This window comes from Rattus norvegicus, chromosome 5, assembly GCF_036323735.1.
Source record: "Rattus norvegicus strain BN/NHsdMcwi chromosome 5, GRCr8, whole genome shotgun sequence".
In the NCBI taxonomy this organism is placed as follows: domain Eukaryota; kingdom Metazoa; phylum Chordata; class Mammalia; order Rodentia; family Muridae; genus Rattus; species Rattus norvegicus.
Window position 1 is genome coordinate 144,836,395 of NC_086023.1, and position 27,045 is coordinate 144,863,439.

Consider the following 27,045-nt stretch of genomic DNA (forward strand, 5'->3'; position numbering starts at 1 on the left):
TGTGTGTGTGTGTGTGTACAGCTTGTGGGAGTTGGTTCTCAGAGACGGAACTCCTATGGTTGGGCTTGGTGCAGATTCCTTCACCCACCGAGCCATCCTGCTGCCCTCTACCCTACTTTTTAAGACATTTTCATTATTATGGCCTTGTGCACGCTTAGGCAAAGTTCTCTCCCTCGGAACTGCATGCCCAGCCTCACACTTTGTTTCAAAGAACACTTTCCGGAAGTTGTACACAATAGTTCTGCTTACATCCCATGGGCCAGAACTTTGCGGCACCGTGTAAGCTATAAGGGAGATTGGGGAATGAATTATTATCCCAAGTGGCCACCTGTCCAGCTTAAAATCATGGGATTCTTTTACCGAGGGAGAAAGGGAGAATGGATGTTGGGGATAATTAGTACTCCCCACACCCTAGCAGCCAACCAACCCATCAGCCACGCAGCCAAGAGTGATGTTTGAGGAACTGCTCTATTTAGCGAGAGAGACGGATATGCAAATAACGGACTCTGTGCCACGTGACGGGGAAGAGAAAGGAGATTTTGTTCCGAGTGCTGCGGGAGAACAGATGGAAATGATCAACGGCAATCAGAATAATTAATGACTACAATGCCTGAGCTGGGGCCTGCAGCGCTACACTGGGCTATTGTGTTCGGCCCGCTCCTTTTCTCTGTGGCAGTGAGAGCCACAAACTTCCCTACATCTCCACAATAGCTCGCACAATGGTGGGCCAGGTGCTGGCCCTTCTTCCCATACATTATCTCCCAGCACCCTGGAGCTGGTGCAGTTGTCATTCCCACTTAGGAGATGACAGGCTCCAGCCTCCCAGCTGGCTTCGGAGCCAGGCAGTCTGGCTCTCGAGCACCCAGATTTAACCCCTCCGGTATGATGACAGCCCCCCAAGACCCAAAAGCTCACTCTTCTTCCTCTCCTGACCCCCATAAATCCCCACAGGTGCCCTCCCCACGCACTTCATTGTGATAACCCAGACCATCTTCCAGGACCTGCGTCCAACCTCTGCACTAACTCCTACCTTGCTTGGACCTCTTCCCTCTTCTTAGCCATCAGCCCTGCCTCAGTGGTCAGGCAACTGATTACTGACCTCTTCCTAAGTATAGGGTGGCCTGGGGTGGGGTGCAGTGACCTGAGGTGACTTGTGCATGGACTGGGTCACTGTCCCATCTCAGGAAATCACTTTGCCTGTTAAGGGAAGTTTTTCACATCTGTGAATAGGGATGGTACTGACACCCTGATGCTGGGCCTGATTGTGAGGACACAGAGTGTTTAGTCAAGTTAGGCAAAGTTCTCTCCCACTGAACTACTCATTAACTTAGCACATACTAAGTGCTCAGAAAATGTTATCACATCCCCCACTTGGACTGTTTCTCTTCTCTGATTCATTCAATTTATCTTTACCCACTGTGTTTGTTTCCCATCCCTGCCATGATAGGTGATGATAAAATTATATATATATATATACAATTTACATATAATTTAATATATAATATAATTTATATTATATCTATTATGTCTATAATATTTATATCTATATCTATCCTACACTTCTGGGGCTCAGAAATTGTTCCTAAATTTACCTGGGCTAACATCAAAGTGTTAACAAGACAATGTCTCTTCTAGAGGTTCAAGAAAGAAGCCATTTTGTGGCTTCTTCCTGTTTATTCTCTTTATTTTTGTGATATCGGAGATTGAACCCAGAGCTTCACGCATGGGTGCGTGAGTGTGTACCTGCGTGCGTAGCAACTACTCTTCCCCCAAGCTGTATACAAGTCCTTTGTTTATCTCCTTCCTGTGTTTTTCTTTCTCCATCTCCTTCCCGGCCTCCCTCTCTTATTTAAAAGGACCCATGTGAGTAATTTGGACACATCTGGCACGTTTCTCTTCCTTCGTTGCTGTTATAAAGTGTCTATTAAAGCAACTTAAAGAAAGAAGGTTTCTTTGTGATTAGGGGACATGGTCCTTTAAGTTGGGGAAGGCAGACAGCAGGAGCCTGGGGCCTCTGGTCGCATTGCATCCACAGTCAAGAAGCCAAGAGATGACTGCCCAGATTAACAGGGTGCTTTCAGTTTGCCTAGGGTGCTTCTATTCCCCTCAGTGAACTGTCTCCAGAAGCACCCTCACGGACACGCCCAGAGGTGCTTCCTGACTGATTCTGAAACCCAGACAGTTGACTAGTAAGACGAGTCATCGAATCTGGATAATCTAAGATAGTCAGCTCACATGGAGCCTGAACCTGGGCAAGTCCACAAAGCTCCCTTTGCCATGGAAGGTAGCATACCTACCGGGGATTAAGAAAGGGGCCTCTTGGAGCCGGAAAGATAGCTCAGTGGTTAAGAACTCTAGCTGCAGGGCTGGAGAGATGGCTCAGCGGTTAAGAGCACCGACTGCTCTTCTAGAGGACCTGAGTTCAGTTCCCAGCAACCACATGGTGGCTCACAACCATCTGTAATGGGATCCGATGCCCTCTTCTGGTGTGTACTTAAAGACATAAAGTAAATAAATAAACCTTAAAAAAAAAAAAAAAGAGCACTAGCTGCTCTTCCAGAGAACCCAGGTACAAGTCCCAGCACCTATGTGGAAACTCAAAACAGTCTGCAGCTCCAGGGGTTCCAACATCCCCACACAGACATGTGTGCAGGCAAACACTGATGCACATAAGATAGAAGAAGAAGAAGAAGAAGAAGAAGAAGAAGAAGAAGAAGAAGAAGAAGAAGAAGAAGAAGAAGAAGAAGAAGAAGAAGAAATGGAAAAAGAAAGGAACCTCATTGGGTGCCATTATCTCACCGATTCCCCCAAGTTTCCCCACCTGTTCAGGGTATAACTTTGGAGAGCTTCTCAGACACCATCTTTGATGAGCTTGTTTTATAACTAGTTTCTCCCATCTCCTGACAGCCAATGCAGCCCACACTGGCTCCCACATCCCACCAAACCTGTTCTGGCTGTGGGAAGCAGGAGCAGAGCCTTGGCCAACCTTCATTCTCTATCAGGTTTAGTTGGGCCTTCTCGAGGCCTTCTTCCCCTCTGTCTGCCTTTATATACTCCTCCTGACTTAATGGGTTTTTTTTAATTGTTTAATCTGTGTGTATGTATGCACACAGATATGCACATGCATGTGCACCACGAAATGTCAGAGGACAAATTGAAGGAGCTGATTCTCTCCTTACACTCGGTGGGACCTGGGGCGTGAACTCAGGTTGCATGGCTTGGCAGCAAGCACTTTCACCTACAGAGCCAACTCAACTTCTCCTGGCTCCGCCCCTTCCCCATCCTCCCTGGTTGCATTCTTGCTATGTCTTCACCTACCTGTGAAACCCACGTCCAGGTTTCCTTGGGGTTTTAGATCCTTGATGCAGTACTCTTTTTAAAATTATGATCTTGCCCCATGCTAATGCCTAGTCACAAGGCTGGCTGACAGGAGTCACTGTCCTGTCCTGTGCACTTAGGACTTTTGGCTGGGAATGATACTTGAGGGCTGTGCTTCAAAAAGCGCAGGAGCTCAGCTCCCTCAGCCTTCCTCAGGGTATATGGGTTGAGATGGTTTCCCAAGGAGGGCGACTTAGACCCATAAAGCCTAGTGCACTTGGTGTTTCTGTCCTAGAGAGTGTGGAATCGGATGAGAGGAACCCTTCCCGGACTTCACAGAGGTCAGATGAAGGCGTCAGACCAGTGGAGCCCAAGAGCCCAGTGTGTTTAATGGGGAGTCACTTTACACAGGCAACTTCAAGGAGGAACACTTTACTTTGGGTTGAAGTTTCAAGGAGTGCAGGCTGTCACTGGGGACAGGCACGATGACATGAGTTTATGGCCTGTTCATCTATTGCCGATCAGGAAGCAGAGAGCCCAGGCCTGTATCAGAAGTAGAATAGGGGGTTGGGGATTTAGCTCAGTGGTAGAGCGCTTGCTAGGCAAGGCCCTGGGTTCGGTCCCCAGCTCTGGAAAAAAAAAAAAGAAGTAGAATAGATAGCCCTCAAGGGCCCCCGCACAGTGACCCATTTCTGCTACTCAGGTTCCAGGTCTCAGAGCTTCCACAACCTCCCAAACACTGTCAACAGCTGGGGACCAACTGTTCAAACATAAGAGCCTGTGGGGTTGTTTGGGACTCAAAGCTTTCAGCAGGAGCTAACTCCTGGTGACACACACCTTTAGTCCCAGCACTGTGGAGGCAGGTGGATCTCTGAGGCCAGCCTGGTCTACAGAGTGAGTTCCAGGACAGCCAGAGCTACACAGAGAAATCCTGTCTCAGAAACTAAAAACAAACAAACAAACAAAAAAAAAAACCAACCAAAACCAGGGCCAGAGAGATGGCTCAATGGTTAAGAGCACTGACTGCTCTTCCAGAGGTCCAGAGTTCAATTCCCAGCACCCACATGGTGGCTCACAATCATCTGTAATAGGATCTGATGCCCTCTTCTGGTGTGTCTGAAGACAGTGACAGTGTACTCACATACATAAAATAAATAAATCTTTAAAAAACAAAACCAGGGGTTGGGGATTTAGCTCAGTGGTAGAGCGCTTGCCTAGCAAGCACAAGGCCCTGGGTTCTGTCCCCAGCTCCGGGAAAAAAAAAAACAAAAAAAAACAAAACCAACCAACCAAACAAACAAAACTTAAAGCAGGGAAAACACATTGGGATGCTACCTCTTCAGAAATGTAGTTGTTGGGAAAACATATCACAAGTCCTGATGTTTGCAAATGCTGGAGCTTGAAAGGAGTTCCAGGGCCAACTAGAGTTCAAAAAGCACAAATATTCACAGGGAACCGAGGTACATACTGAGAGTGTAGTTAGACATATGTGGCTGTCACCAGAAAGAGAGACTAATTAATCAAAATAGTGGGTGGGGTTGTTCTAAATGCGGGAAGACTGCTGAGGGGCTACAGAACTGATGAGTGACCTTGAGAGCAGACGGGGGACTCACAGACCAAGAGGGGCTTAAGCAGAGAACGGCCGTGGAGCCAGAATGAAAAAGGCCATGTCAGGCAGGGGAACAGCATACTCAAAGAAGTTGGTGGTCAGGATGTAATCTATTTAGGGATCAAAGGAGAACACAGAGAAGAGGCTGAAGATGTGAGTGCATCCAGAGTAAAGGCTTCGAGGTCGAGGCTTGCACAGAGTTTGAGCTTTCCCTTGCTGGCAGTGGGGAGGCATGGTAAGGGTTTTGAGCAGGGGAATGACCTAGAAGAGCTTACCATTAGGAATCATTGCTGGCCTCCAGGTTTTAGCATACACAAGATATTTAGACAGGAAATACATCGGCATCTATTGTGCCATTCCTATGGGATATTAAACCACATTCCCACGGTTTTATATGTGTGAATGTGGCGCTTGTTCTGTATACGTATTTATACATTTAAAATCAGACTATGTGTTATTGTTTGAGGCAGGGTCTCACTATAAAGTCCTGGCTGGCCTGGAACTCGCAGAGATCTGCCTGCCTCTGCCTCCTGAGTCGTTGGGATTAAAGGTGTGTGCACCACCACTTGGGGCTATTTGACTGTATTTTACATGCAACTTCACACATATTAGATGGCCTGGATAGAAAAACGTCCCTAAGGCACAGTGACAAAGCTAGCATTAGAGCTCAGGTGTGCTCCCTAGTCCAGGGTTCTTCCTCCCCCTTCACTATACTGAATATATGCAGAGATGTCTGATAGGAGGTGGCTGGGCCAGTAGTGAACATGGATGGTGCCCAGGGCAGATACCAAGGTGAAGGGCATGTGGGAAGCAATGAAAATATGGTTTTTTTCCCCTTTCTCTGGGTGGGGGCGGGGACACAGGGCTCGTTGGAGACTGCACATGAGCGCATCTCTCTTTCCCCGAGTCCTGCAGCATCCTTCTGGGTCTGGTTTCTATGGCAACAGGCTCCCAGCAGGCAGCCTGCCAGCTGGAAGGAAGCAGGCAGGCAGGCTTGGAGAGAAGGCCTGGGCCACAGGAGGAAGGTTGAAGTTGTAGGGGTTGGGGTGGGGGAGGTTGGGAGAGTCTCCTGGGAAGCTGGACAAGCCCCTGGAGATGTCCCATAGGACCCTGTTCTCTTTTGACCACGAGGAGGCGGAGGTAGATAAAGACCCATGGGCCTTTCCTTTGAGGTTTTTGAATTCCCAGACTATTTCAACTTCTGTTCATCTTTGCCCTGCGCACCCCCACCTACCTCCTACTTCTTAAAGGATTGTCTGGCCCCAACCTTATGCTTCATGGGGCTCATTGACTTCTTTGCAGAAAAGAGCCCCTACTCTGAACTCAGAGTGGGAAAAATGAACAAGGCCAATTGACTTTCTGTTTTGCATAGGATTTGCATATAATTAACTTAAAGGCAAGAAATGTTCAGGCCCTGTGTCATTCCTGCCAACAGCTTAATTCAACTCCACTGCTTCTGGCAGACTGTCTGGCCAGGCTCTGGGCTGAGCCGTCGGGGTCCCCAGGGGTGAAGTCTTCCGTGCTGCCCACCCCCCTCCATTCCAAGCTGCTCCCAGGCATTCTTCTTCCTTTAGCTGGTGCTGCCGAGAGCGCAGCCCTGGGCCAAACCCTTGGCTCTGCCTCTGAAGCTGGATGACCTGGGACCCCCTTAAGCCCCACTTACTCACATCTCTGTAGGCCTAGGGAGCACCGTACAGCCAGTGTGAACCAGCTTTTCTAGAATACTCTATGGTAAGCTGGGTGTGGTGAGTCAACACCAGTACTCGGGAAGTTGAGGCAGGAGGATTGCTGTGTGAGTGAAGCCTGGGGATCCGTTGTGAGTTCCAGGTCAACCTGGGTACAGAGTAAGACCTTGTTTCAAAACAGCAAAATTCCAAAGAAAAGAAATAGCAAAAAGTTTCGGAATGCCTTGGTCAAGAGCTACCACCCCAGGGCCCCAAAGCTGGCTTCTGTAGGTCCGTGTCTGCTTTGCCTGGAGTGTTTTGGCATCATAGGTACAGGTAGTTAACTATTTTGACTGTCATTGGCTGTTTAGTGTCAGTTATACTAGGTATATTGGGTACCTACCAGCTTCAAGGATTAATTGATTTTGAGTGTATGGATTGGTGGCCACCGGTTTGTAGGTCCCTCATCGCAATAGCCTTCTTTTTTTTTTTTTTTTTGGAGTGGAGTTTGGGGTGAGGGGGGTGACCTAAGGTGACCTGAGCAGAAGCAGAAAAGACAGGCATCTCCCTCCACAGGCGGGCGAGGTTCAAGCGCTCCAACAGTGTGACAGCCGGTGTGCAGGCAGACCTGGAACTGGAGGGCCTGGCTGGCCTGGCCACTGTGGCCACAGAAGACAAAGCCCTGCAGTTCGGACGCTCCTTCCAGAGGCACGCCTCTGAGCCCCAGCCCGGACCCCGGGCCCCCACCTACTCAGTCTTCCGCACGGTCCACACGCAGGGCCAGTGGGCCTACCGCGAGGGCTACCCACTGCCGTATGAGCCGCCGGCCACCGATGGGTCGCCTGGCCCTCCCCCTGTCCCCGCCCCCGGCCCCGGGTCCGGCCGCCGTGATTCCTGGATGGAGCGGGGTTCGCGTAGCCTCCCCGACTCAGGCCGCACGTCCCCCTGCCCACGGGATGGCGAGTGGTTCATCAAGATGCTGCGGGCAGAGGTGGAGAAACTGGAACACTGGTGCCAGCAGATGGAGCGGGAGGCGGAGGACTATGAGCTGCCGGAGGAGAGTGAGTCCGCCGCCATCCACAAAGGGGAGAGGGGCACCGGCATCCTGTGCTGGGGTGCTCGGGCACGGGGTATGGTAAGGGTGGTCCTGGCTGCAAATGCACCAGCGGGCCCCTCCCTTCTCGCTTGGGCTAGTCTCTCCCTTGGTTCAGTGCTAGAACTTAAGGTTCCTACTGGGAACAGAGCATGCTAGGAGCCCCTGAAAGAGGACCTCTTTAGAAGCCAAGGCTAGGACCCAGGAGGATCAAGACCAGGCAAGATGCTGGATTTTCTAGTAGGTGGCTGCCAGTCTCAATCACTAACTCCATGGGGAACAATCTGTCCAGATCTTGAACAAGTGTACGAATCCAGTGCAAGCTTGACAGTGAGGCTGGGACCACGTGACAGACATTCTGATGTGAGCTAAGATGGGCTCTCCCAGGGGATGCTGGGATTCCTCAGTGAAAGAGGAATTCAGAGGAGGCCGTTCAAGTGAAAACAAGCTTGAGGAAGAAATGGAGGGTCGGCATGGACGAAAGCCCTGTCACAAATGGTATATACCCCTTCCCCGTGAGGCCACTCTGAGGGGAGCCATAGGCTTCCCATAGGACCCCTAAATCGATGGGTTGGTAACCAGGAAGACCAGCTTCAAGTCCCTGCGATGAATTAACAATCTTTAACAAACCAAGGAGGCATGCACTGATTAGTGACCGAACATGGCCAATGAAGGACCGTTGAGCTGGTGCTCTGGCCAAGGCTGGAGGGCTAGACAGGGGGACACAGGTGGAAGGCCTTCTTCCTACAGAAGACCCAGCACTTGGTAAATGCAGGTTAGGTAATGGAAGGGACTCCATTGAGGATGAAAGTCTTCTCAGGGTATCTGGATAGGAGCTGTTGTCAACAAGATGGGAAAGGGGCTGGAGGAAATGAGCCAGTACACTAGCCAGGAGGTGAGCACCTTAACTTCCTGGGGGCTCAGCAAAGAGGGATCTCATTCCCCCACCCCCCAGAGCCTCCTTCTGTTCTTTAGTCTTAGAGAAGATTCGAAGCGCCGTGGGCAGCACACAACTTCTCCTGTCTCAGAAGGTCCAGCAGTTCTTCAGGCTGTGTCAGCAAAGCTTGGTGAGTGTCTGTGAGGGGAGAGCGGGGTGTGTCTATCCGACAGGTGACCCAGCGTGACTTAGAGAGAGAGGAACAGGTCTGTGGACTTGGAGGGGTGGATTATGTGTGGCCAGATGTGACATGTTTGGAGTATTGGGCCTTGAGGTTGGGCCCATTGCGCCCAGGCTGGAGAGACATGGGCATTTTCTTGTCCCTGTCTCCTACTCCTCAACCCATCCCCTAGGCTGAGTTTCCTAACATTGAGACTACGCATGACTTTCCCTGAGCCTGCCTGGGGTCAGACCTCCCTGACTGGCTGCCTCCCCTGTGTGTCCCACCACGGCAGGACCCCACTGCGTTCCCTGTGCCCACCTTCCAGGACCTGGCCGGTTTCTGGGACCTCCTGCAGCTCTCCATTGAGGATGTGACCCTCAAGTTCCTGGAGCTACAACAACTCAAGGCCAACAGCTGGAAACTCCTGGAGCCTAAGGTGTGTTTGTGGGCTCCGGTAGGCCAGGAAGCCACACTCTGTAATGTCCTTCTCAGAAAGGTGGGTGTGTGGGTGTGGAGAAGTCATAGGGAAACAGACACGCGGGCAGCAAGAATAGCTTTAGATACAACAGCCATGTTCCTGTGCTTGGTCCAGCTGTTCACACTGCTGCACAGTGGCCACCTCTGGCCAGCTGCAGTGTGGGGAGTAGAGCTAGGTGTTTTTAGGTGATGTTCAGCCTTCTACTGGCTAGACTTAGGTCTGAGATGAGCGGCGCAGGTGAGACTGGGCAGGCCCCTGGAATCCTTGACAATGCTCCCCACAATCCCTCAGCCTGGATGTAGGCGCTAGCTGTTGAAAACGTCTCCACCAGGGGGCGCTCGAGTCCGTCCTTATTTGGAGACCCGTACCCGGGCTTTGACCGCCTTTGACCTTGTGGAAACACGTGCGCCTGCAGCCTCTGGTCCTGGCGTTAGTGGCCAGATCTAGGCGCTATCCCGTTGGGAGACACGAATTCCATCCCTTGGGGGAACTTGCATGGGGGTGGGCGGGGCGCGAGTAGGGATGCTGCGGTGGTCCCCACGGCCCAGCTCAGCTCTGCGCTCCCCCGACAGGAGGAGAAGAAGGTCCCTCCGCCGATACCAAAGAAGCCCTCGCGGGGGCGGGGCGTGCCGGTGAAGGAGCGCTCCCTGGACTCGGTGGACCGGCAGCGGCAGGAAGCGCGCAAGCGGCTCCTGGCGGCCAAGCGCGCCGCCTCGTTCCGCCACAGTTCGGCTACTGAGAGCGCGGACAGCATCGAGATCTACATCCCCGAGGCCCAGACCAGGCTGTGACCCGCCCGGGCCGCCAAGCCCGACCCGGGCCCGCGGTTTTCTACCCGTACTGTACACCCAGCGTCGAGGTCACTGTGAACGCGGGCTGCTCCGTGCGCCCGCCCTGCCGGCACCGCACGCCCCGGCTCCTGCCCGCCGCGCTTTCGTGGGTTTTTTACCTTCCTGATCCCACGCAAAGGCGCCCGGGCTAGGCTGGGGGTCGTGCCTCTCCGCCCTGCGCCCCTCACTTGGAACTCCCATCTTCCTGGTCCGACGCTTTGACCCCCACCTTTTCCCCCCATGGGCACCATCTCTGTCATTATTTTACCCCTCCACGGGCCAGGCCGGGCCGGGTCCCCCATCTGGGCTCTGCGTCCCCCCCACACCCCGCGGGGCTGGGCTTCGTGGGGATCAAGCTTCGTGGCTTTTTATGAAGAATCCCGAACCCCGCCTAGGAGCCCGCCCCACCTTCCCAGGGCTCCACCCTCAGCCCTCTGCCCACAGGGCCCAGGGACCACAGTGGCTGGACCAATCCAGGACCAGGGCGCCTGGGCCTCTCTCCTTTCCCACATCTGGGGAGGGGAGACAGGGGCTTTCCCTCACCACACCTGTGGCTGTTCCCACATCCCTTTGAGTATCCCAGGAAAAATAAAACGCAGAACTGCACCGGAGCCAGCTCTCTCCAGAAGAGACCACCCGGGGGAGAGGGGTTGTCTGATAAGATGGGGGTGGGAGGGAAAGTAAAAATGTGGGCCAGGGGCTTGAGCACTTTTGATTCCGGGATCTCAGGGGTTGCCTGAGCCCTTTCGGGGAAGAATTAGCTGGGAGAAAGGGGATTCTGGTCGTCCCAATAAGGACTTGTGCCTGCTGGGAGGGGTCCTGCGGTGTGTAAAGGAGAGGGAACGAACCCATTTGTCCCTCATTCAAACCCGGTCCCTTTGCCTCCTAGCCGCACGCGTACAGATGAGCATAGGTGGGGTGGGTGGGTGGGGCCCTGGTTATTGTTAGAAATCACCGAATGCGCAGTCGCTTTCCACAGAGCAGACAAGTGCTCTTCCTAGCTCCGGTCTAATCCAGTCAGCAGCTGCAAACTCCAGATTCGTGCTGCCATTTTCTCTGATGCCTCCCGTGGGTGGACACTTTGCAAGAGTTATAAAGGACACAACTTCACTGAGAAACTTAAAGAAGGCATGGCTAGAACTAGGTCTGTTCTGAATGCCTCCTGATGGTCAGCCAAGGGAACCAGAGCCTCACTGATAAAGGGCTGAAGCTCATGGAGGCTTAAGCGGGCTCTCCAGAGTCACAAAGCTAGAAGTAGTGGGCCCAGTCAGGTCCGATGCCAGTTCATGACATTTTTAGATCTAGGATGTTCTCAATTTAGAAGGAACTTCACAACAGCCCCCACCCCACCCCCAAAGCCCTTTTTATAGTCCCTTTGGGTTGATGCCTTACCCTGAGGCAGGAGGAAAAGGCTGCCTTTGGTGTGGGCTGTTGTTTGGGTCCACACTGGACCAGCTAATTCTTACATATTTTTTCAGCAAATGTTAGCCTCTGGCAGGCACCACGGAGGTAGCTTCAAGCCCTATTCTTTTTAAAGTAAATGTGTGTGTGTGTGTGTGTGTGTGTGTGTGTGTGTGTGCGCGCGCGCGCGCGCGTGCACACGTGTCAGTGGTTGCTAGTGCCTTTGGTTATTTTCCACCTTCATTTTGGAGATTCAGACTTACAGTTTGTCTATTCTGCTCTAATGGCTGCCACCAACCCCTTCTATCTTTGCTTCCTCGGTACTGAGATTACAGGCAACCACTTCAGTGCCATGCCTTTTATGTTCTGGGTTTCATTTTGTTTTTGTTGTTCGTTTTTCGAGACAGGGTTTGTGTAGCCGTGACTGTCCTGGAACTTGCTCTGTAGACCAGGCGGACCTCGAAATGATAGAGCTCCTCCTGTCTTTACCTCGCGAGTCCTAGGATTAAAGGCATGCATCACCACTGTCGTCCCCCCTCCCGCCCCGCCCCACGACTTTACATTTTAATTTTATGTGCATTGGTGTTTGCCTGTATACATGTATGTGTGTGACGTGTGTACCACAGACTTCAGACGAAAGTTTAGATCCTCTGGAAGTGGACTTTGGATGGTTGAAACTGCCATGTGGGTGCTGGGGATTGAACCTTGGTCCTCTGGAAGAGAGGCCAGTGCTCTTAACTGGCGAGCCATCTCTCCAGCCCCCTCCAGTGTGCTTTAAACAATGCTGCAGGTGATTCTGACACACAACCGAGTATGGGGACACTTAGACTAGAAGGTGTCTATTTTCTTTTTTTTAAAAAGATTTATTTATTTATTATATATAAGTACACTGTAGCTGTCTTCAGACACACCAGAAGAGGGCATCAGATCCCATTACAGATGGTTGTGAGCCACCATGTGGTTGCTGGGAATTGAACTCAGGACCTCTGGAAGAGCAGTCAGTGCTCTTAACTGCTGAGCCATCTCTCCAGCCCGAAGGTGTCTATTTTCTATTGGGTTTCCAGATGGGGCCTGAGCTAACATTACTTCTCTTGAGATGGCTTTTTTTTTTTAATCCTGAAATTGGGATGCAAGTGAGTTTTGACTGGTTAAAAACAATTCTGTGTAGCAGGCTTTGCGATTTTCAGATTAGGAAACAAGTTTGGGGAGCTTAAACTCCTTACCCCTAATCCTGAAGCTAGACTCAGAGTCTTCGTTATACTCAGACCACATTACAGAGTTCAGAGGGGTCTGTGTCCTTCCTTGCTCAGAAACAGGGCTAGGTTTCCTGAAATCATGTCATAGAGGCAGATAGGCAAAGGGAAGCAGTAGGTCTGGTCATCCTGTCGTGAGCATAGGCTTAAAATGTCCCTAGGTGCCAGGCAGACTCCTAGCACTTGGTAGGAAGAGGCAGGGAGGTCTCTGAGTTTGAGGCTAGCCTGGTCTACTTAGCAAGCTTCAGGACAGACAGAGCTACACAGAGAGACCTTGTCTCAAAACTATCGAAATGAATAAAATGTCCTCAGGGGTTGAGACTATGGGCTGGTCTCTTGGTATCGGTCCTTCGACCTGAGTAGTATTCTGTGCCCTGGAAGAGATAGTCCTTGTGTCCAGGTGGTGCTCTGTCTGACAGTGACCAGGCACAGGAGCAGAATGCTATAGTTCGAAGAGGGACTGATTCTCAGAGGAGCTGAGTGGGTGACACACACAGCCACAACAGAACGCTGATTCTAGATGCTTTATAACGGACAGAGTTCTGGAGCTGAGAGGTCTTCCTTCTAGATGGAAAATGCTAGGGGCGAGGTCACGTGCTTGTCATTCCAGCACTTGCGAAGTGGAGGCAGGAGGATCAGAAGGTTGAGGTCATTTGTAGTTCCCTAGGGAAGTTGAAGCTATGCTAGTATACATGAGATTCTTTCTTAAAGACAGGGTTTCACCATGTAGAGCAGGCTAGTCTTGAACTCACAGTGACTCCACCCACCCCTGCCTCTGGAGTGGTGGGATTAAAGGCATGTATGACACCTCGCTCAGTGAGACTGTCTTAAACAAAGCAAAACAACAAACACAAGATAAAAAATACAAAAACAGGGCTGGAGAGATGGCTCAGCGGTTAAGAGCACCCGACTGCTCTTCCAGAGGTCACGAGTTCAATTCCCAGCAACCACATGGTGGCTCACAACCATCTGTAAAGAGATCCGATGCCCTCTTCTGGTGTATCTGAAGACAGCTATGGTGTACTTATATATAATAAATGAATAAATCTTTTAAAAAAATACAAAAACAAACGCCTACGGCAAGGCACAATAGTGTGTACCTGTAACCCTGCCTACTTGGGGGTCTGGACAGGTGTAGCATTTGAGCCTCCTCCAGAGCCAGCGGAGCTAACGGATCACAATCCCATCTCCTCAGTAAGTAACTGGTAGTGCTAGAGAGTGAGTTCAGTGGTTCAGGCCACTTGTTCTTGCAGAGGATTGAGATTTGATTCCCAGCACCCACTGGCCGCTCATGGCTATCTGTAAATCCTAGTCCAGGAGCTCCGATACCTTCTCTGGCCCCCTCGGGGACCAGACATACATGTGATGCACATATAGCCACATAGATAAAATACTCAGACACACAAAATAATAAACCTTTAAAAAGCACCACCACTAATAAAACAACACCACCGGACAGGGTGAGGCCTGGCTGTGATTCCAGCACTTGGGGGCCTGAGGCGAGAAGATTGCAGTGAGTTCAAGGCCAGTGTAGGCCACACAGCAAGACTGACTCAAAAGGGATCTGAAGAGATGGCTCATCTGTTAAGAGCACTGGCTGCTGCTCTTCTAAGAGGAGCCAAGTTCGGTTCCCAGCATCTACATGGTGGCTCAAAACTGTCTGTAACTCCAGGTCCAGGGGATCCAACAGCCTCTTCTGACCCCCCTGGGCACCAGGAATGCATGTAGTACACAGACATACATGTAGGCAAAACACTCATAATTTTAAATAAAATTTTAGAACGACAAAGAAAACGACTATTTAAAAACAAACCAACAAACACAAAAGGCTACCAGCATACCAGTCATCTCAGCTGGAGGCTGGATGGAGGGTCAGACGTTCAAGGCCAGTATGGATTGTACGAGCCCCACCTGTTCTTAGATTCTTAGAACAAACAACACAGTGGCCTCCTTCCTGAATCCCCCCACGCTGGAAAGCAAGAGGAAGAAAAGGAGCTGAGGGAGACCAACACTCCTTTACAGTCTCACCCATAGATTTGGGGTCCTTGCGGCCTGCTCCCTTTTAAAATAAGCTCCAACCTCTTCACATGCTTACAATGGTCGTTAGATTTCAGCGTATTTCTAACAGGAGCGAATATCCATCTATGGCACAGTGAGTTTGGAAAGCCACGTGATCTGTTTCACTTGCATAGGAGACATGGAAGGGGGTGGGGGAGGACACTCAGTTCCAGCCAAGGGACTAGTGTGGGTAAAGGCTTGGAAAGATGACCGTGTTTGGAGTGATTGGAAAAGCAAGCTAGAACAAGACAGATCAGCCCAGGGTTAGATGGCAGGGCCAGAAGGAATCCATGGCTAAACTGGATTCCTTCGTTTTATTTAAATTTTGAAGGGTTCTTTGGCCAAAGGAATGGTCATGGCGTTGAAGGGCAGTGGGAGGGTGGGTAGCTGCTAATGTGGCCCAGGTAAGAGGTAATGGTGTTGATTTTGAGGGGTAGTTAGAGGCATTGGTAGGCTGGGTGGGGGGAGTGACAGAATGGACAAACTTGAAGCTATTACTGGAATTTTTTCCATTAGTGAATGGACCAACATTGGAATGAACATTGAAGAAAGAAGCATGGATTTTGGGGATCATAACATGTCCAGAAGCATTCATTACCAAGCACTGATTGAGCAGATGCCAAGAACTGTGGCAAGCACTTTCGTCACATTAACATGGTTTTAAAGGATGTCTTAACAAGGTTTTAGAGGATGTCTTAACAGTTTTTATTACTTTTTTGTGTGTGGGTATGTGAGTAGATTCTCACATGTCACTGACCCTATGGGGAATTCAGAGGACAACTTTCAGGAGTTGAGAGTCTCCTTCAACTATGTGGGTCCTGAGGATTGAACTCAGGTCATCAGCTTGGTGGCAAATACCTTTTATCTGCTGGGCCATCTGGCTAGCCCTAGGGTATTTTCTTATTTTTTTTCTTTTTTCTTTTTTTTCAGAGCTGGGGACCGAACCCAGGGCCTTGCGCTTGCTAGGCAAGTGCTCTACCACTGAGCCAAATTCCCAACCCTGGTATTTTCTTATTTTAAAAAAAATACAAATAGGGCTTTAGAGATGGTTCGGTAGTTAAGGGAATACACCACTCTGCAATGAGCCAAGTTTGGTTCTCAGCACCCATGTCTGACAGCTCATAACCTCCGGTGTTGTCAGCTCCGGGGCATCTGACATCCTCTTCTGACCTCCACAGGTGCCTGCGACCATCGCACCCCCCCAATACACATCATTAAAATCCTTTTTAAAAGGTTATAAATATATTTTCCCAGAATAGCAGTCCAGAGAGTCAAGATTTGAATCCACAACTAATTCCAATGTTTGGTATTTTATTTTATATTATTTTATTTTTAGACAGGGTCTCAGCATGTAGTTCTGTGTAATCTGAACGTGCTAAGTAGACAGAGCTGACTTTAAATTCACAGAGACACACCTGCCTCTGCCTCTGCCTCCCTCAGTTGACATAGACTCTTGGCGGAGGTTGGTCTTATGCCTCAGGACTTCTCAAGTGCTGTCGTTTCCACTTAAGCTGGAGCTTCTGTGCTTACCAGGATCTGCTGGAGGGAACTGCCAGTCACTACTGAGATCCAGCTTAGGGATCTGTCCTTCCAGGGGACCTGCGCTCAGTGTCTTCTGTCATGACATTTTGTGGGCCTACCTGTTTCCTCTTCATCCAGAAAATTCCCGATGGCAGTCCCCATTTGCATTCAACTGTTTAGCCTGTAGAACGACTGACTAAATAAATGCCAGTCTGTGTTCTAGACAGTTCTGATCTCCTCTTCCCCACAGATTCACAAGTAATCAAGGTCTTCTAATTATGGCTGCTAATTTCTGGCAGCTTCTTCCTCCCCATCTTTGCTCTCAGGCTGAGCTTTTTGCCCTTTGATTTAAAATAGGAAGAGTCTCTGACTTGACAGTACAGCCTTGAAGAAGCTTCCTATGAGAGTACCCATGACCTTGAGAAAGGACACGGCTAACTTAAGGGAGTACTCCAGGTAGATGAAAGAACGTGGACACACAGGCTTCGAACGTTGATTTTTTTTAGTGTGTTATTAGCTGTGAGGAGACTGGTCAGGTTGAGATCAGTGTGGGCAGGGTGGGAAGGCAGGACTATATTGGGTAATTAGAGAGCTTGGGCATGAAGCTTTTCCTATATGATAAATATGTCTTTTCAGGGACAGTGGAAACACGGAAGAGAGTAGGTACTTGGAATCAGAGGGTCTTGGTACTTTCAGCTATTTGTAGACTCGCCAAAGCTAAAATCTAGCTCCCTGCGTGATGCGTGCCTGGCACAGTACTTTACAAACATTATCTCTCACAACATCTCTGCGAAAATGGGTGGTGCTGACGCTCATTATGCAGAAGAAATGAGGCTCAGATTAATTAATGACGTTCCCAAGGACACACAGCCTGAAAGCACAGATCCCAAGAGGTTTTAAAGCACTAGGTTATCCTCTACTAAGGGAGCTTCTGGAGGTTAGGGGTTGGGCTTTCGGTTTCGGTAACACCGGATCAAAGATGCCTAATGAATTTCATTTGGATCAATGAAAGTTGACTATTCACAAGCTTGTGGCAGCATCACCGGGGAACCTCCGAAACGCTAGGGGGCACTATACTGTTCTCCGTTTAGCTCAACACGGGCGGGTGCCTGTCTTCGTTTCTTCTGTAGCTTGGCCGGAGCTCAGCCAATCACTGTTCCCCGAGAGAGCCTGGACGCTAGTAGGCGGGGCCTTGGGCGGCGCCCCGCGGGCTACTGGGAACCCCGACGTTCGTGTTGCTCCCGGCTAGCGGGCGCAGCGCGGGGCCGGTCCGGGTTGTTCGGGCTGGGCCGCAGGTGAGTTCCTAGGGCTGAGGGCACTTCACTTCCCACGAGGACGGCTCCTGGCTGTGACCTCCTAGTTGAGGGAGCGACGTCTCTGTAACCGTCTCGGCCTCGGCCGGCTCTAGGTGGCCGAGTGTGGGCTGCGGTCAAAACTTGTCCGCTTCAGGCACCTGCAGGCCAGAGGGTGACGAGGCCACGCGTGTGGCATGACCGGACAGGGAACAGGAACTGATGACCCGGACCTCACTGGTCCTCCCATCCCAACTTGACTGGAGTAGCTGTCAAGGCGGATTGTTTCACCTTCTCAGACCTCTTATGACTGTCCTCGAATTTGGAGTGTAACTTCCGGTGGGCCCAGGCACTGGGACAGGTTTCCTGGCGCACGGTTGACCTGGACCTGGACCCGGACCCTTTGGCTGACTCCCCTGCGTGTCTGGCTGGAAATAGGCGTCGCAGTATTAGGGAAACACTCGTGTTACTTACAGTTTGATACCCTGGGGATGACTTCATGAAGGCTAGCTGCTTATCGTATCCCTACCTCTTTGTGAGTGTGGGTGGAAGACTGCTGTAGTCTTCCATAAACAAGGCAACTTGTTTATGCTGCCTGTCATTCATTCGACCAACAAGCATTTTTTTCCCCCTCTGAGCCCTTTGCCAGGAAGGATAGCAAGGGTGAGGAGAGGCATAGAGCATAGGACGATCCGGACGTCCTTTGCTCTTGGCTCTTAAACATCTGGAGTTTCAGGGTGTTTTGAGAGATGTAGACAGGTAGGGTTGGTCCACATAGTGGCTGCCGCAGAGAAGGTTGTGTTAGATACATGGATGACTGGAATATGAACAAGACCACATAGAACTTGTGCTTTATCTGTACAAGAATAATACTCATAGACTGGTGCTTGATACGCCCTAAGACAGATTGGAAAATTGAGAGTTCCTGCTCAGGCAGAGTACAGAGGACTTGCACCTGGTGTGAACCTGTAATCATAAGCACTTGGGGACCGGACACAGGATCAGCAGGGCAAAGTCATCCTCAGCTACGTTGAGGATTTGAGGCCAGACTGGATGACAAGAGAACCTGTCTTAAAAATAACAATCCCTGTGGTGGTGGCACAAGCCTTTAATGCCAGCACTCAGGAGTCAGAGGCAGGCCAGTCTCTGAGTTCGAGGCCAGCCTGGTCTCCAGAATGAGTCCGGGATGACAGTACTACACAGGGAAACCCTGTCTCAAAAAAACAAGAACAACCAAACAAACCCCAAAACTTAAAAAAACAGAAAATAGAACGGAGGATTAAGTTTGGGGTTCTTCCAAGCTCCCCTCTTTGTTATTGTGTACATTGTAGGAGAAGTCTTTCAGTGTAATGAGATGCTAAGCTGATGGAGCTGTAGGAGGCGTTTGAAGGGACACGACACACACATCTGCAGGGTGTTCCTTCTGCCCTCAAAACCAGTGGGCCTGCCGCTCGATGATTTTGGCAAGCCGACATGGTGTTTTTGAGCCCCTATGGCCTTAGACAAGAATTTGAACACATAGTTCCTACATCATAGAGGTATTGTGAGGGTCAGGTGATGACCAGGGGAGATATGGTAGAGCATAGGGCATGGTGTCAGGTCAAAGGACCAGGAAGAGAAACTCGAATCTGCCACAGTTCTTCACCTTTGACGGTCCATGTGTAGTCTCGGGCCCACAAGACACCCCAGTTCCCCCAAAGAGAATCAGAACTAAAGGGAGAAAGGAGGAGCCTTTGAATCCTCCATGAGGTCTGGGTGTCTCACCTTAGAGCAGAGGGAGAGAGAGAGAGTAGTGTTGGAGAAACAGTTATGAAAGCATAAACACAGGCAAGTGAGTTCATGTCAACGACTAAGGCATGAATGTGACGATTAGAGATCATTGTGTGAAGTGCTTAGCCCAAGGCCTGGCTTGGAATAAGCACTCAGTAGATGGTGGTAGCTAGCATTATTACGTTCATTGCCAGTGGCCTTCTATGATTGTAATGGTAATTAAACAGTGGTATAAATAGTAGTTTAATAGTGGTAATCATTTGTGACTAAGTGGCCATTTGAGTGAGTGGGTTTGTAGATTATGTTGGTGTTTGATTGCAGGAGGCCCTAGGCGCAGCTCCACAGTTTTTGTTACATTTATTTTACAGCATTTTCCACAGGGACTTTGTAAGTATTGGGGCTCTAAGGCCTCTAGAATACTGTATTGGTTTGTGATGTTTTCAGGGCCATACAAGCATGAGGCTGTGAGTGGCTGCAGGCCATGGATTGTGAAGTTGTTTTGATCAAGATTTGTTAACTATAGGTTATTAGGAAAGCCACGGCAGGAATAGGCTTAAAAAGCCTCTATTTTAGGTCAGAATAGTTAGGTAACGGACCGTAGTTAAAGAAGCCCCTTGTGCTTCACCTGAGGGAAAGGAACTACCTAGCATCAGAGAGCCCGAATTCACACTGAGGCCCTGTGTGTGCATGTGAAGTTTCACGAGCAGAAAAGACTTCTTTTCCCTCCCAAGATGTTGACAGACATCTGGAGGAGGGGACCTGGGGTCATACCAGGTTTGCAGTTCCCTTAGGCTCCTTATGAGGAGCATCTGCACCTAGGAACACTGTGTGGTTCATAGAGATTTTTACCCCCTTCCTTAACAGTCACATCTTTTGCAACTTCCTAGAGTATTTCGGGGACCCAACTGTTGCACAAAGCACAGTGGCTGCTTGCTGCTCTGCGGGGTGGCTGCTCAATTATTAGGTGCCAGGCTGCCTGGTAAGTAGAGCACGCTGTGTGCTGTCTGCACTTGCTAGAGGAGGAGACGCTCATAGCGCCCTAACACTCTGTATTCTTCTGCAGATGTCATGTGGCCTGTGCTTTGGACCGTGGTGCGTACCTATGCCCCCTATGTCACCTTCCCTGTGGCCTTTGTGGTCGGGGCTGTGGGCTACCACCTGGAATGGTTCATCAGGGGAAAGGATCCCCAGCCTGTGGAGGAGGAGAAGAGTATCTTGGAGCGCCGAGAGGACCGAAAGCTGGATGAGATGCTAGGCAAGGACCACACTCAGGTGGTGAGCCTTAAGGACAAGCTAGAATTTGCCCCTAAGGCAGTCCTGAACAGAAACCGCCCAGAGAAGAATTGATGGAGGGCCCAGGTCCCTGTGGTGCACAGGGAGATGCCATGTCCTGCCTCCACACCACCCAGCTTCAGAACATGCATCTGATTTGCTTTGCTGCTCACTCCGGCCCCTGTGCACTCACAGCCACACCTGTACTGCCTGGTCCTTTATGGCTGTACACCTGCCGTAGTAGGGGCCAGCAAAGAGGAAGACGCATCTGCTCAGCGGGCTCTCTCCATGGCTGGGCAGGCTGCTGATCTTTCCTGGGAGCACTGCAGGGAGGAGCCCTGGGGCATGAACCCTGGTCTCAGGCTCCCTGGGGAAGGGCTTGGCCTCAGCTGGGAATGATTGGGGTTTATCATTGCCATTAGGAGGGACACCTCCAGGTCAACTAGTCTTTGCACTGGAAAAATTTCAGAAATGCCCCTGGCTCCCTTGATGAGCTTCTCTTATTTTTCTGTGCACATCCTTCCCTGTGTTGGCTCAGGCATGGGATTCTCAGGGGAAGGAAGGCATGTTTCTACTGTGGGGAGCGAGGTTGGTTACCTCAGGGCCGATGGGGCTTAGCCTGGAAGCAATCACTGTCTTCCACCCTTCCTCACTGTGGTGAGGACTCAATTAAAGTGGCACCTGGCACACGTTGATGGAGCTCTGTTTTCTGCACGGGGTCTGGGGGTCCTCCGAGTTGGTGCGGACATTTGGGGTATGTCTGAGTATTGTCTGAGGACTTCCCAAGGCTGCACACAGCTGGAAGCTGTGTTTTACTGAGTGCTAGCTGAGTCTCCCAGAGACAGATCCCAAGAGTCTTTTCATCGTGATTGCACAGGGCTGCAGCATCCCCAGGGTCTGAATCGGTGGCACACACACTCAGGGATATTTTCACAGTAATGAAATCTGGTAGGAATGAGAAGAAGGAAGGGATCATCCTCATTCCCAGTGCTCCAGTGGGCTGCTGGCCACACTTGGTTGTTTTCCCTAATGTCTGTGTGGGTTTTAAATATTGCTTTGTTTTGAAACAGTCACTGTGGCCAGCCTAGAACTTGCTACATAGACCAGGGTGGCCTCAAATCCACAGAAACCTGCCTGCCTCTGCCTCCGAAAAGCTGAGATGGAAGGCATCCCCCCCCCCATCCCCCGTCCCTACAGCTGTGTGGGCTTAAGGAGTTCCATGGTGATCCTTTCATATTGTTTTTGCAGATCATTATTTCCGACTTACCATATGGTGGTTGGCGTTGTTCTCGGAGTGCCGAGGTTGCTGAAGTAGAGCTCGGAGCCCCACACACGTTAGACAGTTCCTGTCACAGTTCAAATTCCTCCCTGTTTCAATCTTAAGAAACAGTCCTATCAGGTTGCCAGGATGTTCTTGACTTCTTAGTCCTCCCCGCCTCAGCCCCATGAGTAGCTGGGATCATAGGCTTGTGCTACCAAGATGGATTCTGTTTGTTTTCCACACCGTGTTTCTAATACTTTGTATTATTATGTTTTACATTCATTGCTGTTTTGCCTGCGTGTGTGTCTGTGTAAGGATGTGTATCCTGGGGCTGGAGTTAACAGACAGGTGTGACCACCATGTGGGTGCTGGGAAGAACCCAGGTCCTCTGGAAGAACAGTCAGTGTTCTCAGCCTCTGAGCCATCTCTCTAACCCCTCTAGTACTTTAAATTTATTTGTTTGTTTAGTGTGTGTGTGTGAGCGTGCGTGTGTGTGCACACACAGGTGTGAAGTGCAGAAGACAACTTTTGAGAACTGGTTCTTTCCTACCATGTGGATTCCAGGGACCAAAGTCAGGTCATCAAGGTTGGCAAGTAGGTACCTTTACCTGCTGTAACATTTTTCAAGCCCTCTCCATTGTTTTTGTTTGCCTTAATATTTACTCTGTGTGTGTGTGTGTGTGTGTGTGTGTATGTATGTGTATATGAGTATATGTGTATATGCGCGCACGCGCGCTAGTGTGCTAGTGTCCCCCACTGAGGCCAGAAGAAGGTGTTAGAACCCCTGGGGTTAGAATCACAGGTGATTATGAACCGCTTGCTTCTGGGTGCTGAGAGCTGAATGCAGTTTCTCTGGAGGAGAGGGGTCTTAACCACTGAACCACCTCTCCAGTTCCTTTCATTGTTTTCTTTAATAGCTGCACAATTAGGTACCCGAGTGAAGCTCTAGCAAAAGCTGGTTCTCAAGTTTCCCTACTGTTGGATGTCAGTATTGTTTTGCTCAATGACTGTCGTATGTGAGGCTCCCCCGAATTTTGAGTCAGTGGTAGGAAGAGCAAATGACCTTGGATGAAGTATGTCTCAATGCATCATACAAAACACCTTTCCAGAAGGACTGTAGTGCTTGTTACTGTAACTCGGCATATTGCTGGGGAGGCTGTGTAGGGACTGAGAGCAGAAGACTAGAAGAAGCAGGTGCTAACCGGTATGCAGAGAAAGTATCACGAGCGTTTATTTGATTAAGTATGAATCTGCCTCTAAATGAGGAAGGCGCTTCTCCTGCTTACCTCAGGAACTGTCTCCCCAGAGGTCTGATGGATGACGTCAGGTGGAGAGGCAGCTATGGATTGAGTATCCTGGGGAGAGGGGCAAGTGGTGATGTGGAAGAGAGGAAATCCAGTCAGCAGCATCCCCTCTGTGCCTACGGGAGTTGCTGAGCTGAGCCTTTGTTGCTCAAACAGATCTTGTGGGGAGACTTAGGAGCGACTGTGTACCACCTAAGTAAAGACGGAAAGATTGCTGGTTCTGAAAGCACCTAAGCACCTCTGCAAGCCTTGGCTAGGCCAGCGATGTGCTTCATCAGTAGCCTGGTGCTGCCACTCTGTGGTTGTTCTAAGTACTACCAGGCCTGTGATTGCTGCACTGGGCTAAACTTGAGTCAACGTGGATGCCTGCAGGGGGCAGTCAGGTGCCAGGTGAGTGACTGGGTTAGCCAGACTGGAAAGTAGAAACCACAGGCCTGTCCATAGGGGGCAATAAAGACCCAGTTTCCCATTTGTTTAGGTCACTCAGGGCACCAGGTTTTCCCTATCTCCTCCCTTAGATGCTAGAAATGGAATTAAGTTGTTCTTATTATTTCTATTTATGCCTGTTTTGTAAATATTGACAACCCATTAGAGCAAAGCTAAGGTCAGACATTTAGTTCGGTAGGTAGAGTGGTTGACTATTCATGCATGAAGCCCTGGGTTCTGTCTTCAGCACCATATAAACCGGGTGTGTGTGCTGTGGGCATGGCTGAGATCTCAGTGCTTGGGCGGTAGAGCAGATCAGAATTTCAGGGTGAGGCTAGTGAGATTGCTCAGGGGTGATTCGGTGGCCTGAGGACCAACTCCACCAAGTTGCCCTCTAGCCATCATCCGTGTTGTGCCGTGGCATGTACATGCAACGTGCACACCACATACAAATAGTAAAGCCTGTATTAAACAGTTCAAGGCCACCATTGACTTGGTGACTTCAAGGCCTGATATATAAGAGATGCTGTTTCCCAACAACAAAAACAGCCAAAAATAAAACGTAAGGGTCAGCAAGATGGTTCAGTGGGGAAAAGGCACTTGCCACCTGCATTTGATCCTTGAATCCCCATGGCAGAAGATGGGAACCAACTTCCTCCACAAGTTGTCCTCTGATTTCCACAGTAGGATGTGGCGAGTGTGTGCGTACACAAGTGCAGTCAGTAGGAATATAATTAAAATATAAAGTCAAGCTTGCGGATCTTCGACCTCTCGAAATGCCCCTCTTCGGGAGCATGTGCTCCAAAATGTTCCAGGCAGCACCACAAAGGAAAAAGTTCCCTCCCTGATAAGATCGAAGGGGGATGCCTTTTGACTACACCCCAGAGTTGGATTTCCATGGAAAGATTTGGAGCCAGGTTTGGCAGGGAATGCCTATAGTCACAGCACTTAGGAAGCTGAGACAGGAGGATGGGAAGCCTTGGCCATATAACTAGTTTAAGTCTAGCCCGACTCCATAGTGAGACGTGTGCCAAAAAATCAAAGCAAAACACCCCCAAAGGAAAACAAAACAGGCATTTTTGAGTATCCTGAGCGCCTGAGTGCATGCAGCTCCATACAGGCTGGGTAAAACGGTGAGGGGTGGAAAGAAAGATGCAGAAACAGAAAGGGTTTCCCATGGACATTTTTAGATTTTCCGATTATTTTAGAATAACCCTGTCCTCACGGGTGCCCCTCCTACCCACGCCTCAACAGCCATCTTTGGAAGTCCAAGTGTTTCTTCTAGTCTCACTTTGCCTCCTTTTAAATAATTTCATTTCACTGCCTCCAGTGACTATTAATATTCTCAACCAGACCGTTCTTTCCCACGGGTTGGCTGAGGTCTGTGGCTACAGAAGCAGCTGCCTGCTCTTTTGCCTCAGTGCAGGTGACGTCTTTTGAGTTGCAGGGCTTAGGTGCATGCGGCCAAATGCAGGTCAGGGTTGCTGCGGCGAGCAAAGTAATCATGGTGAATCATGCTGATTCACCTTGGAGACATGTGGCCGTCTATGGCCTGGCCCAACAGTCAGGGATCACTGACATACATTACTGAGTGGGTGTGCTTGGAACTTTTTGCTTGCTCTCCGACCCTCCCTGGGTCTTTCCCCAGCCCTCTGATGAAGTGCCTTTGGGGCAGGGTTATCCTGTCTGAGCAGAGCTGGACTTGCTTCTGTCCCCTCGGTGGCTCACTGGTGCTTTTCCACTTTCTAGGCTCTTTCCTGTGTCTGTTGGCTGCCTTAGCACACGGCGGCTGGGCAGCTGCCAGGCCAAGCCTGCCAGGGAACACGTTGGCTTTTGTCAGCTTCTCAGGGCCCTGGGTCGCTGAGCCTGTTGGAGCACAGACTTCTGAGCTAGTGAGGAATTAGCTACACAGGAGTCTGGTTTGGGAACCAGGCATCAGAGTGAAGAGGCTCCCTGTGCACATGTGCATACATGTGTGTGTGTGTGTGTGTGTGTGTGTGTGCACGCACATGTGCACACCTGCTTGCCTGTGTGTAGGAGTCAGAGGTCAATGTCAGGTATCATCTTCATCCTGTTTTTTGAGATGAAGTTTCACAAGGAACACAGAGCTGGACAATTGAGCTAGACTGGCCGGCCAGCAAGCCCCAGGGATCACTTTGACCACCCCATCTCCTTAGCCCAAGTGGCTCTGTCTTGATTGACATGTTCTCTCTCTCTGGGTTGTCCCCTGTGCTCACTGAGCTGAGCTAGGGAGTGGAACAGAAGGGAAATGGAGCCATGTGCAGACGTGGTGTTTGTCTTCTGCTTGAGCAGCTAACTCTGATCTTCTCTGAGTCCCTGAGACTTTCTGAACCTTGGTGTCTTTGCCTATAAAAGGGGTAAGAGTTTCTAGTAGTAACATGAAAATCTCAGCAGTGGTTCTCAACCTTCCTAATGCTGCACCCCTTTAATACATACAGTTCCTCATGTTGTGGTAAACCCCCAACCATAAAATTATTTTATTGCTATTTCATAGCTGTTGTTTTGCTAGTGTTATAAATCATAATGTAATTATCTTATATGCAGGATATCTGACATGCAACTTTGCAAAAGGGTTGGTTAATTCCCAAAGGGGTCTCGACCCACAGGTTGAGAACCTCTTCCCTCATAGCTGTATGTGATCCTGGTGAGTGGGGAGGAGGATAGAGCAGCCTTTGCTGAATGGTGGTGACAGAGGTCCCTCACAGACTTAAGGACATCTTATCTCTATAGGCTCCAACTTGACTGAAGGGATCAGAGAGTTCAGGCTTCAGCTCTTAGTGTGCAAAGTCAAAGCTTGAAAATGAGGAAGCCAGCAAGAGCTCACGGATCTGGAGAATGGGTGGGTGGGGGAGACAGAGCCCTGGACTTGAAGACAAGAGAACTGGGTGGTGTAGGGTTCACCTTCCTGACTCCTGGCTCCTGGTTCCCCACTGCACAACATGGATGCCATTGCTAGACCCCTGCTGGTAATACCCCAGGAAAGCGTCCCTTCTCTCTTCTGTTTGAGTGGGATGGCAGCCAGGCCGAGCAGTGAAATATAAGCAAGTGGTCTTTGATTCTGACACTGTACACTGTACACTGTACACTTTTAAAAGTGTTTGCTAAATAGAAGTCTCTAGAGGGGATCAGCTACAAAGTCAAGAGTAATTAGCAATTGGGAGATGAATTTTCATCCTGGACCAGCAGTGGCTCTCATCCTCTTAGACACAGTTTATTCATTATGAATTACATTAGTTGACATTATTTATCTGCTTTTAAAATCCTTTTTAACACAATACCAAGGCAAACCATGGCTTTCAAAGCATATCAAATGAGTCCTGGAAATCACTGAGGTTTGCACACATCAATAGCTTCCCTGCAAGGGTGGCTTTGTT

General features: G+C 50.0%; 2 protein-coding genes across 9 annotated transcripts in view; both read left to right on the forward strand.

Moving 5' to 3' along the window:
• Dlgap3 (DLG associated protein 3) overlaps window positions 1–10,703 on the forward strand; it is a 70,684-nt gene extending 59,981 nt beyond the window's left edge. For 5 of the 7 annotated variants that reach the window (XM_039109349.2, NM_001301876.3, NM_173138.6 and 2 more), the window contains 4 exons: window positions 7,168–7,652; window positions 8,660–8,751; window positions 9,077–9,220; window positions 9,835–10,703. In XM_039109349.2, the coding sequence (XP_038965277.1) occupies window positions 7,168–7,652; window positions 8,660–8,751; window positions 9,077–9,220; window positions 9,835–10,053 (940 nt within the window). In that variant the 3' untranslated portion in view covers window positions 10,054–10,703. The remainder of the gene's footprint in view (window positions 1–7,167; window positions 7,653–8,659; window positions 8,752–9,076; window positions 9,221–9,834) is intronic. The other 2 variants (XM_063287225.1, NM_001276304.1) reach the window with 1 other exon arrangement.
• A 6,789-nt stretch (window positions 10,704–17,492) lies between these two features.
• On the forward strand, window positions 17,493–21,352 carry Smim12 (small integral membrane protein 12). Of its 2 annotated transcripts, XM_006238907.5 has the most exons (3): window positions 17,493–17,620; window positions 20,275–20,366; window positions 20,451–21,352. In XM_006238907.5, exon 3 carries the CDS (start codon window positions 20,456–20,458, stop codon window positions 20,732–20,734), a length of 279 nt encoding a protein of 92 aa, XP_006238969.1. In that variant the 5' UTR covers window positions 17,493–17,620; window positions 20,275–20,366; window positions 20,451–20,455; the 3' UTR covers window positions 20,735–21,352. The 2 variants fall into 2 exon arrangements, with proteins under 2 accessions (XP_006238969.1, NP_001263412.1); NM_001276483.1 differs by lacking the exon at window positions 20,275–20,366 and having other exon boundaries at window positions 17,542–17,620.
• The last annotated feature ends 5,693 nt before the right edge of the window (window positions 21,353–27,045 follow it).

Bases quoted from the DNA above. Each gene is read 5' to 3' on its own strand.
- Smim12 (XM_006238907.5), top strand. From the start codon at position 20,456: ATGTGGCCTGTGCTTTGGACCGTGGTGCGTACCTATGCCCCCTATGTC.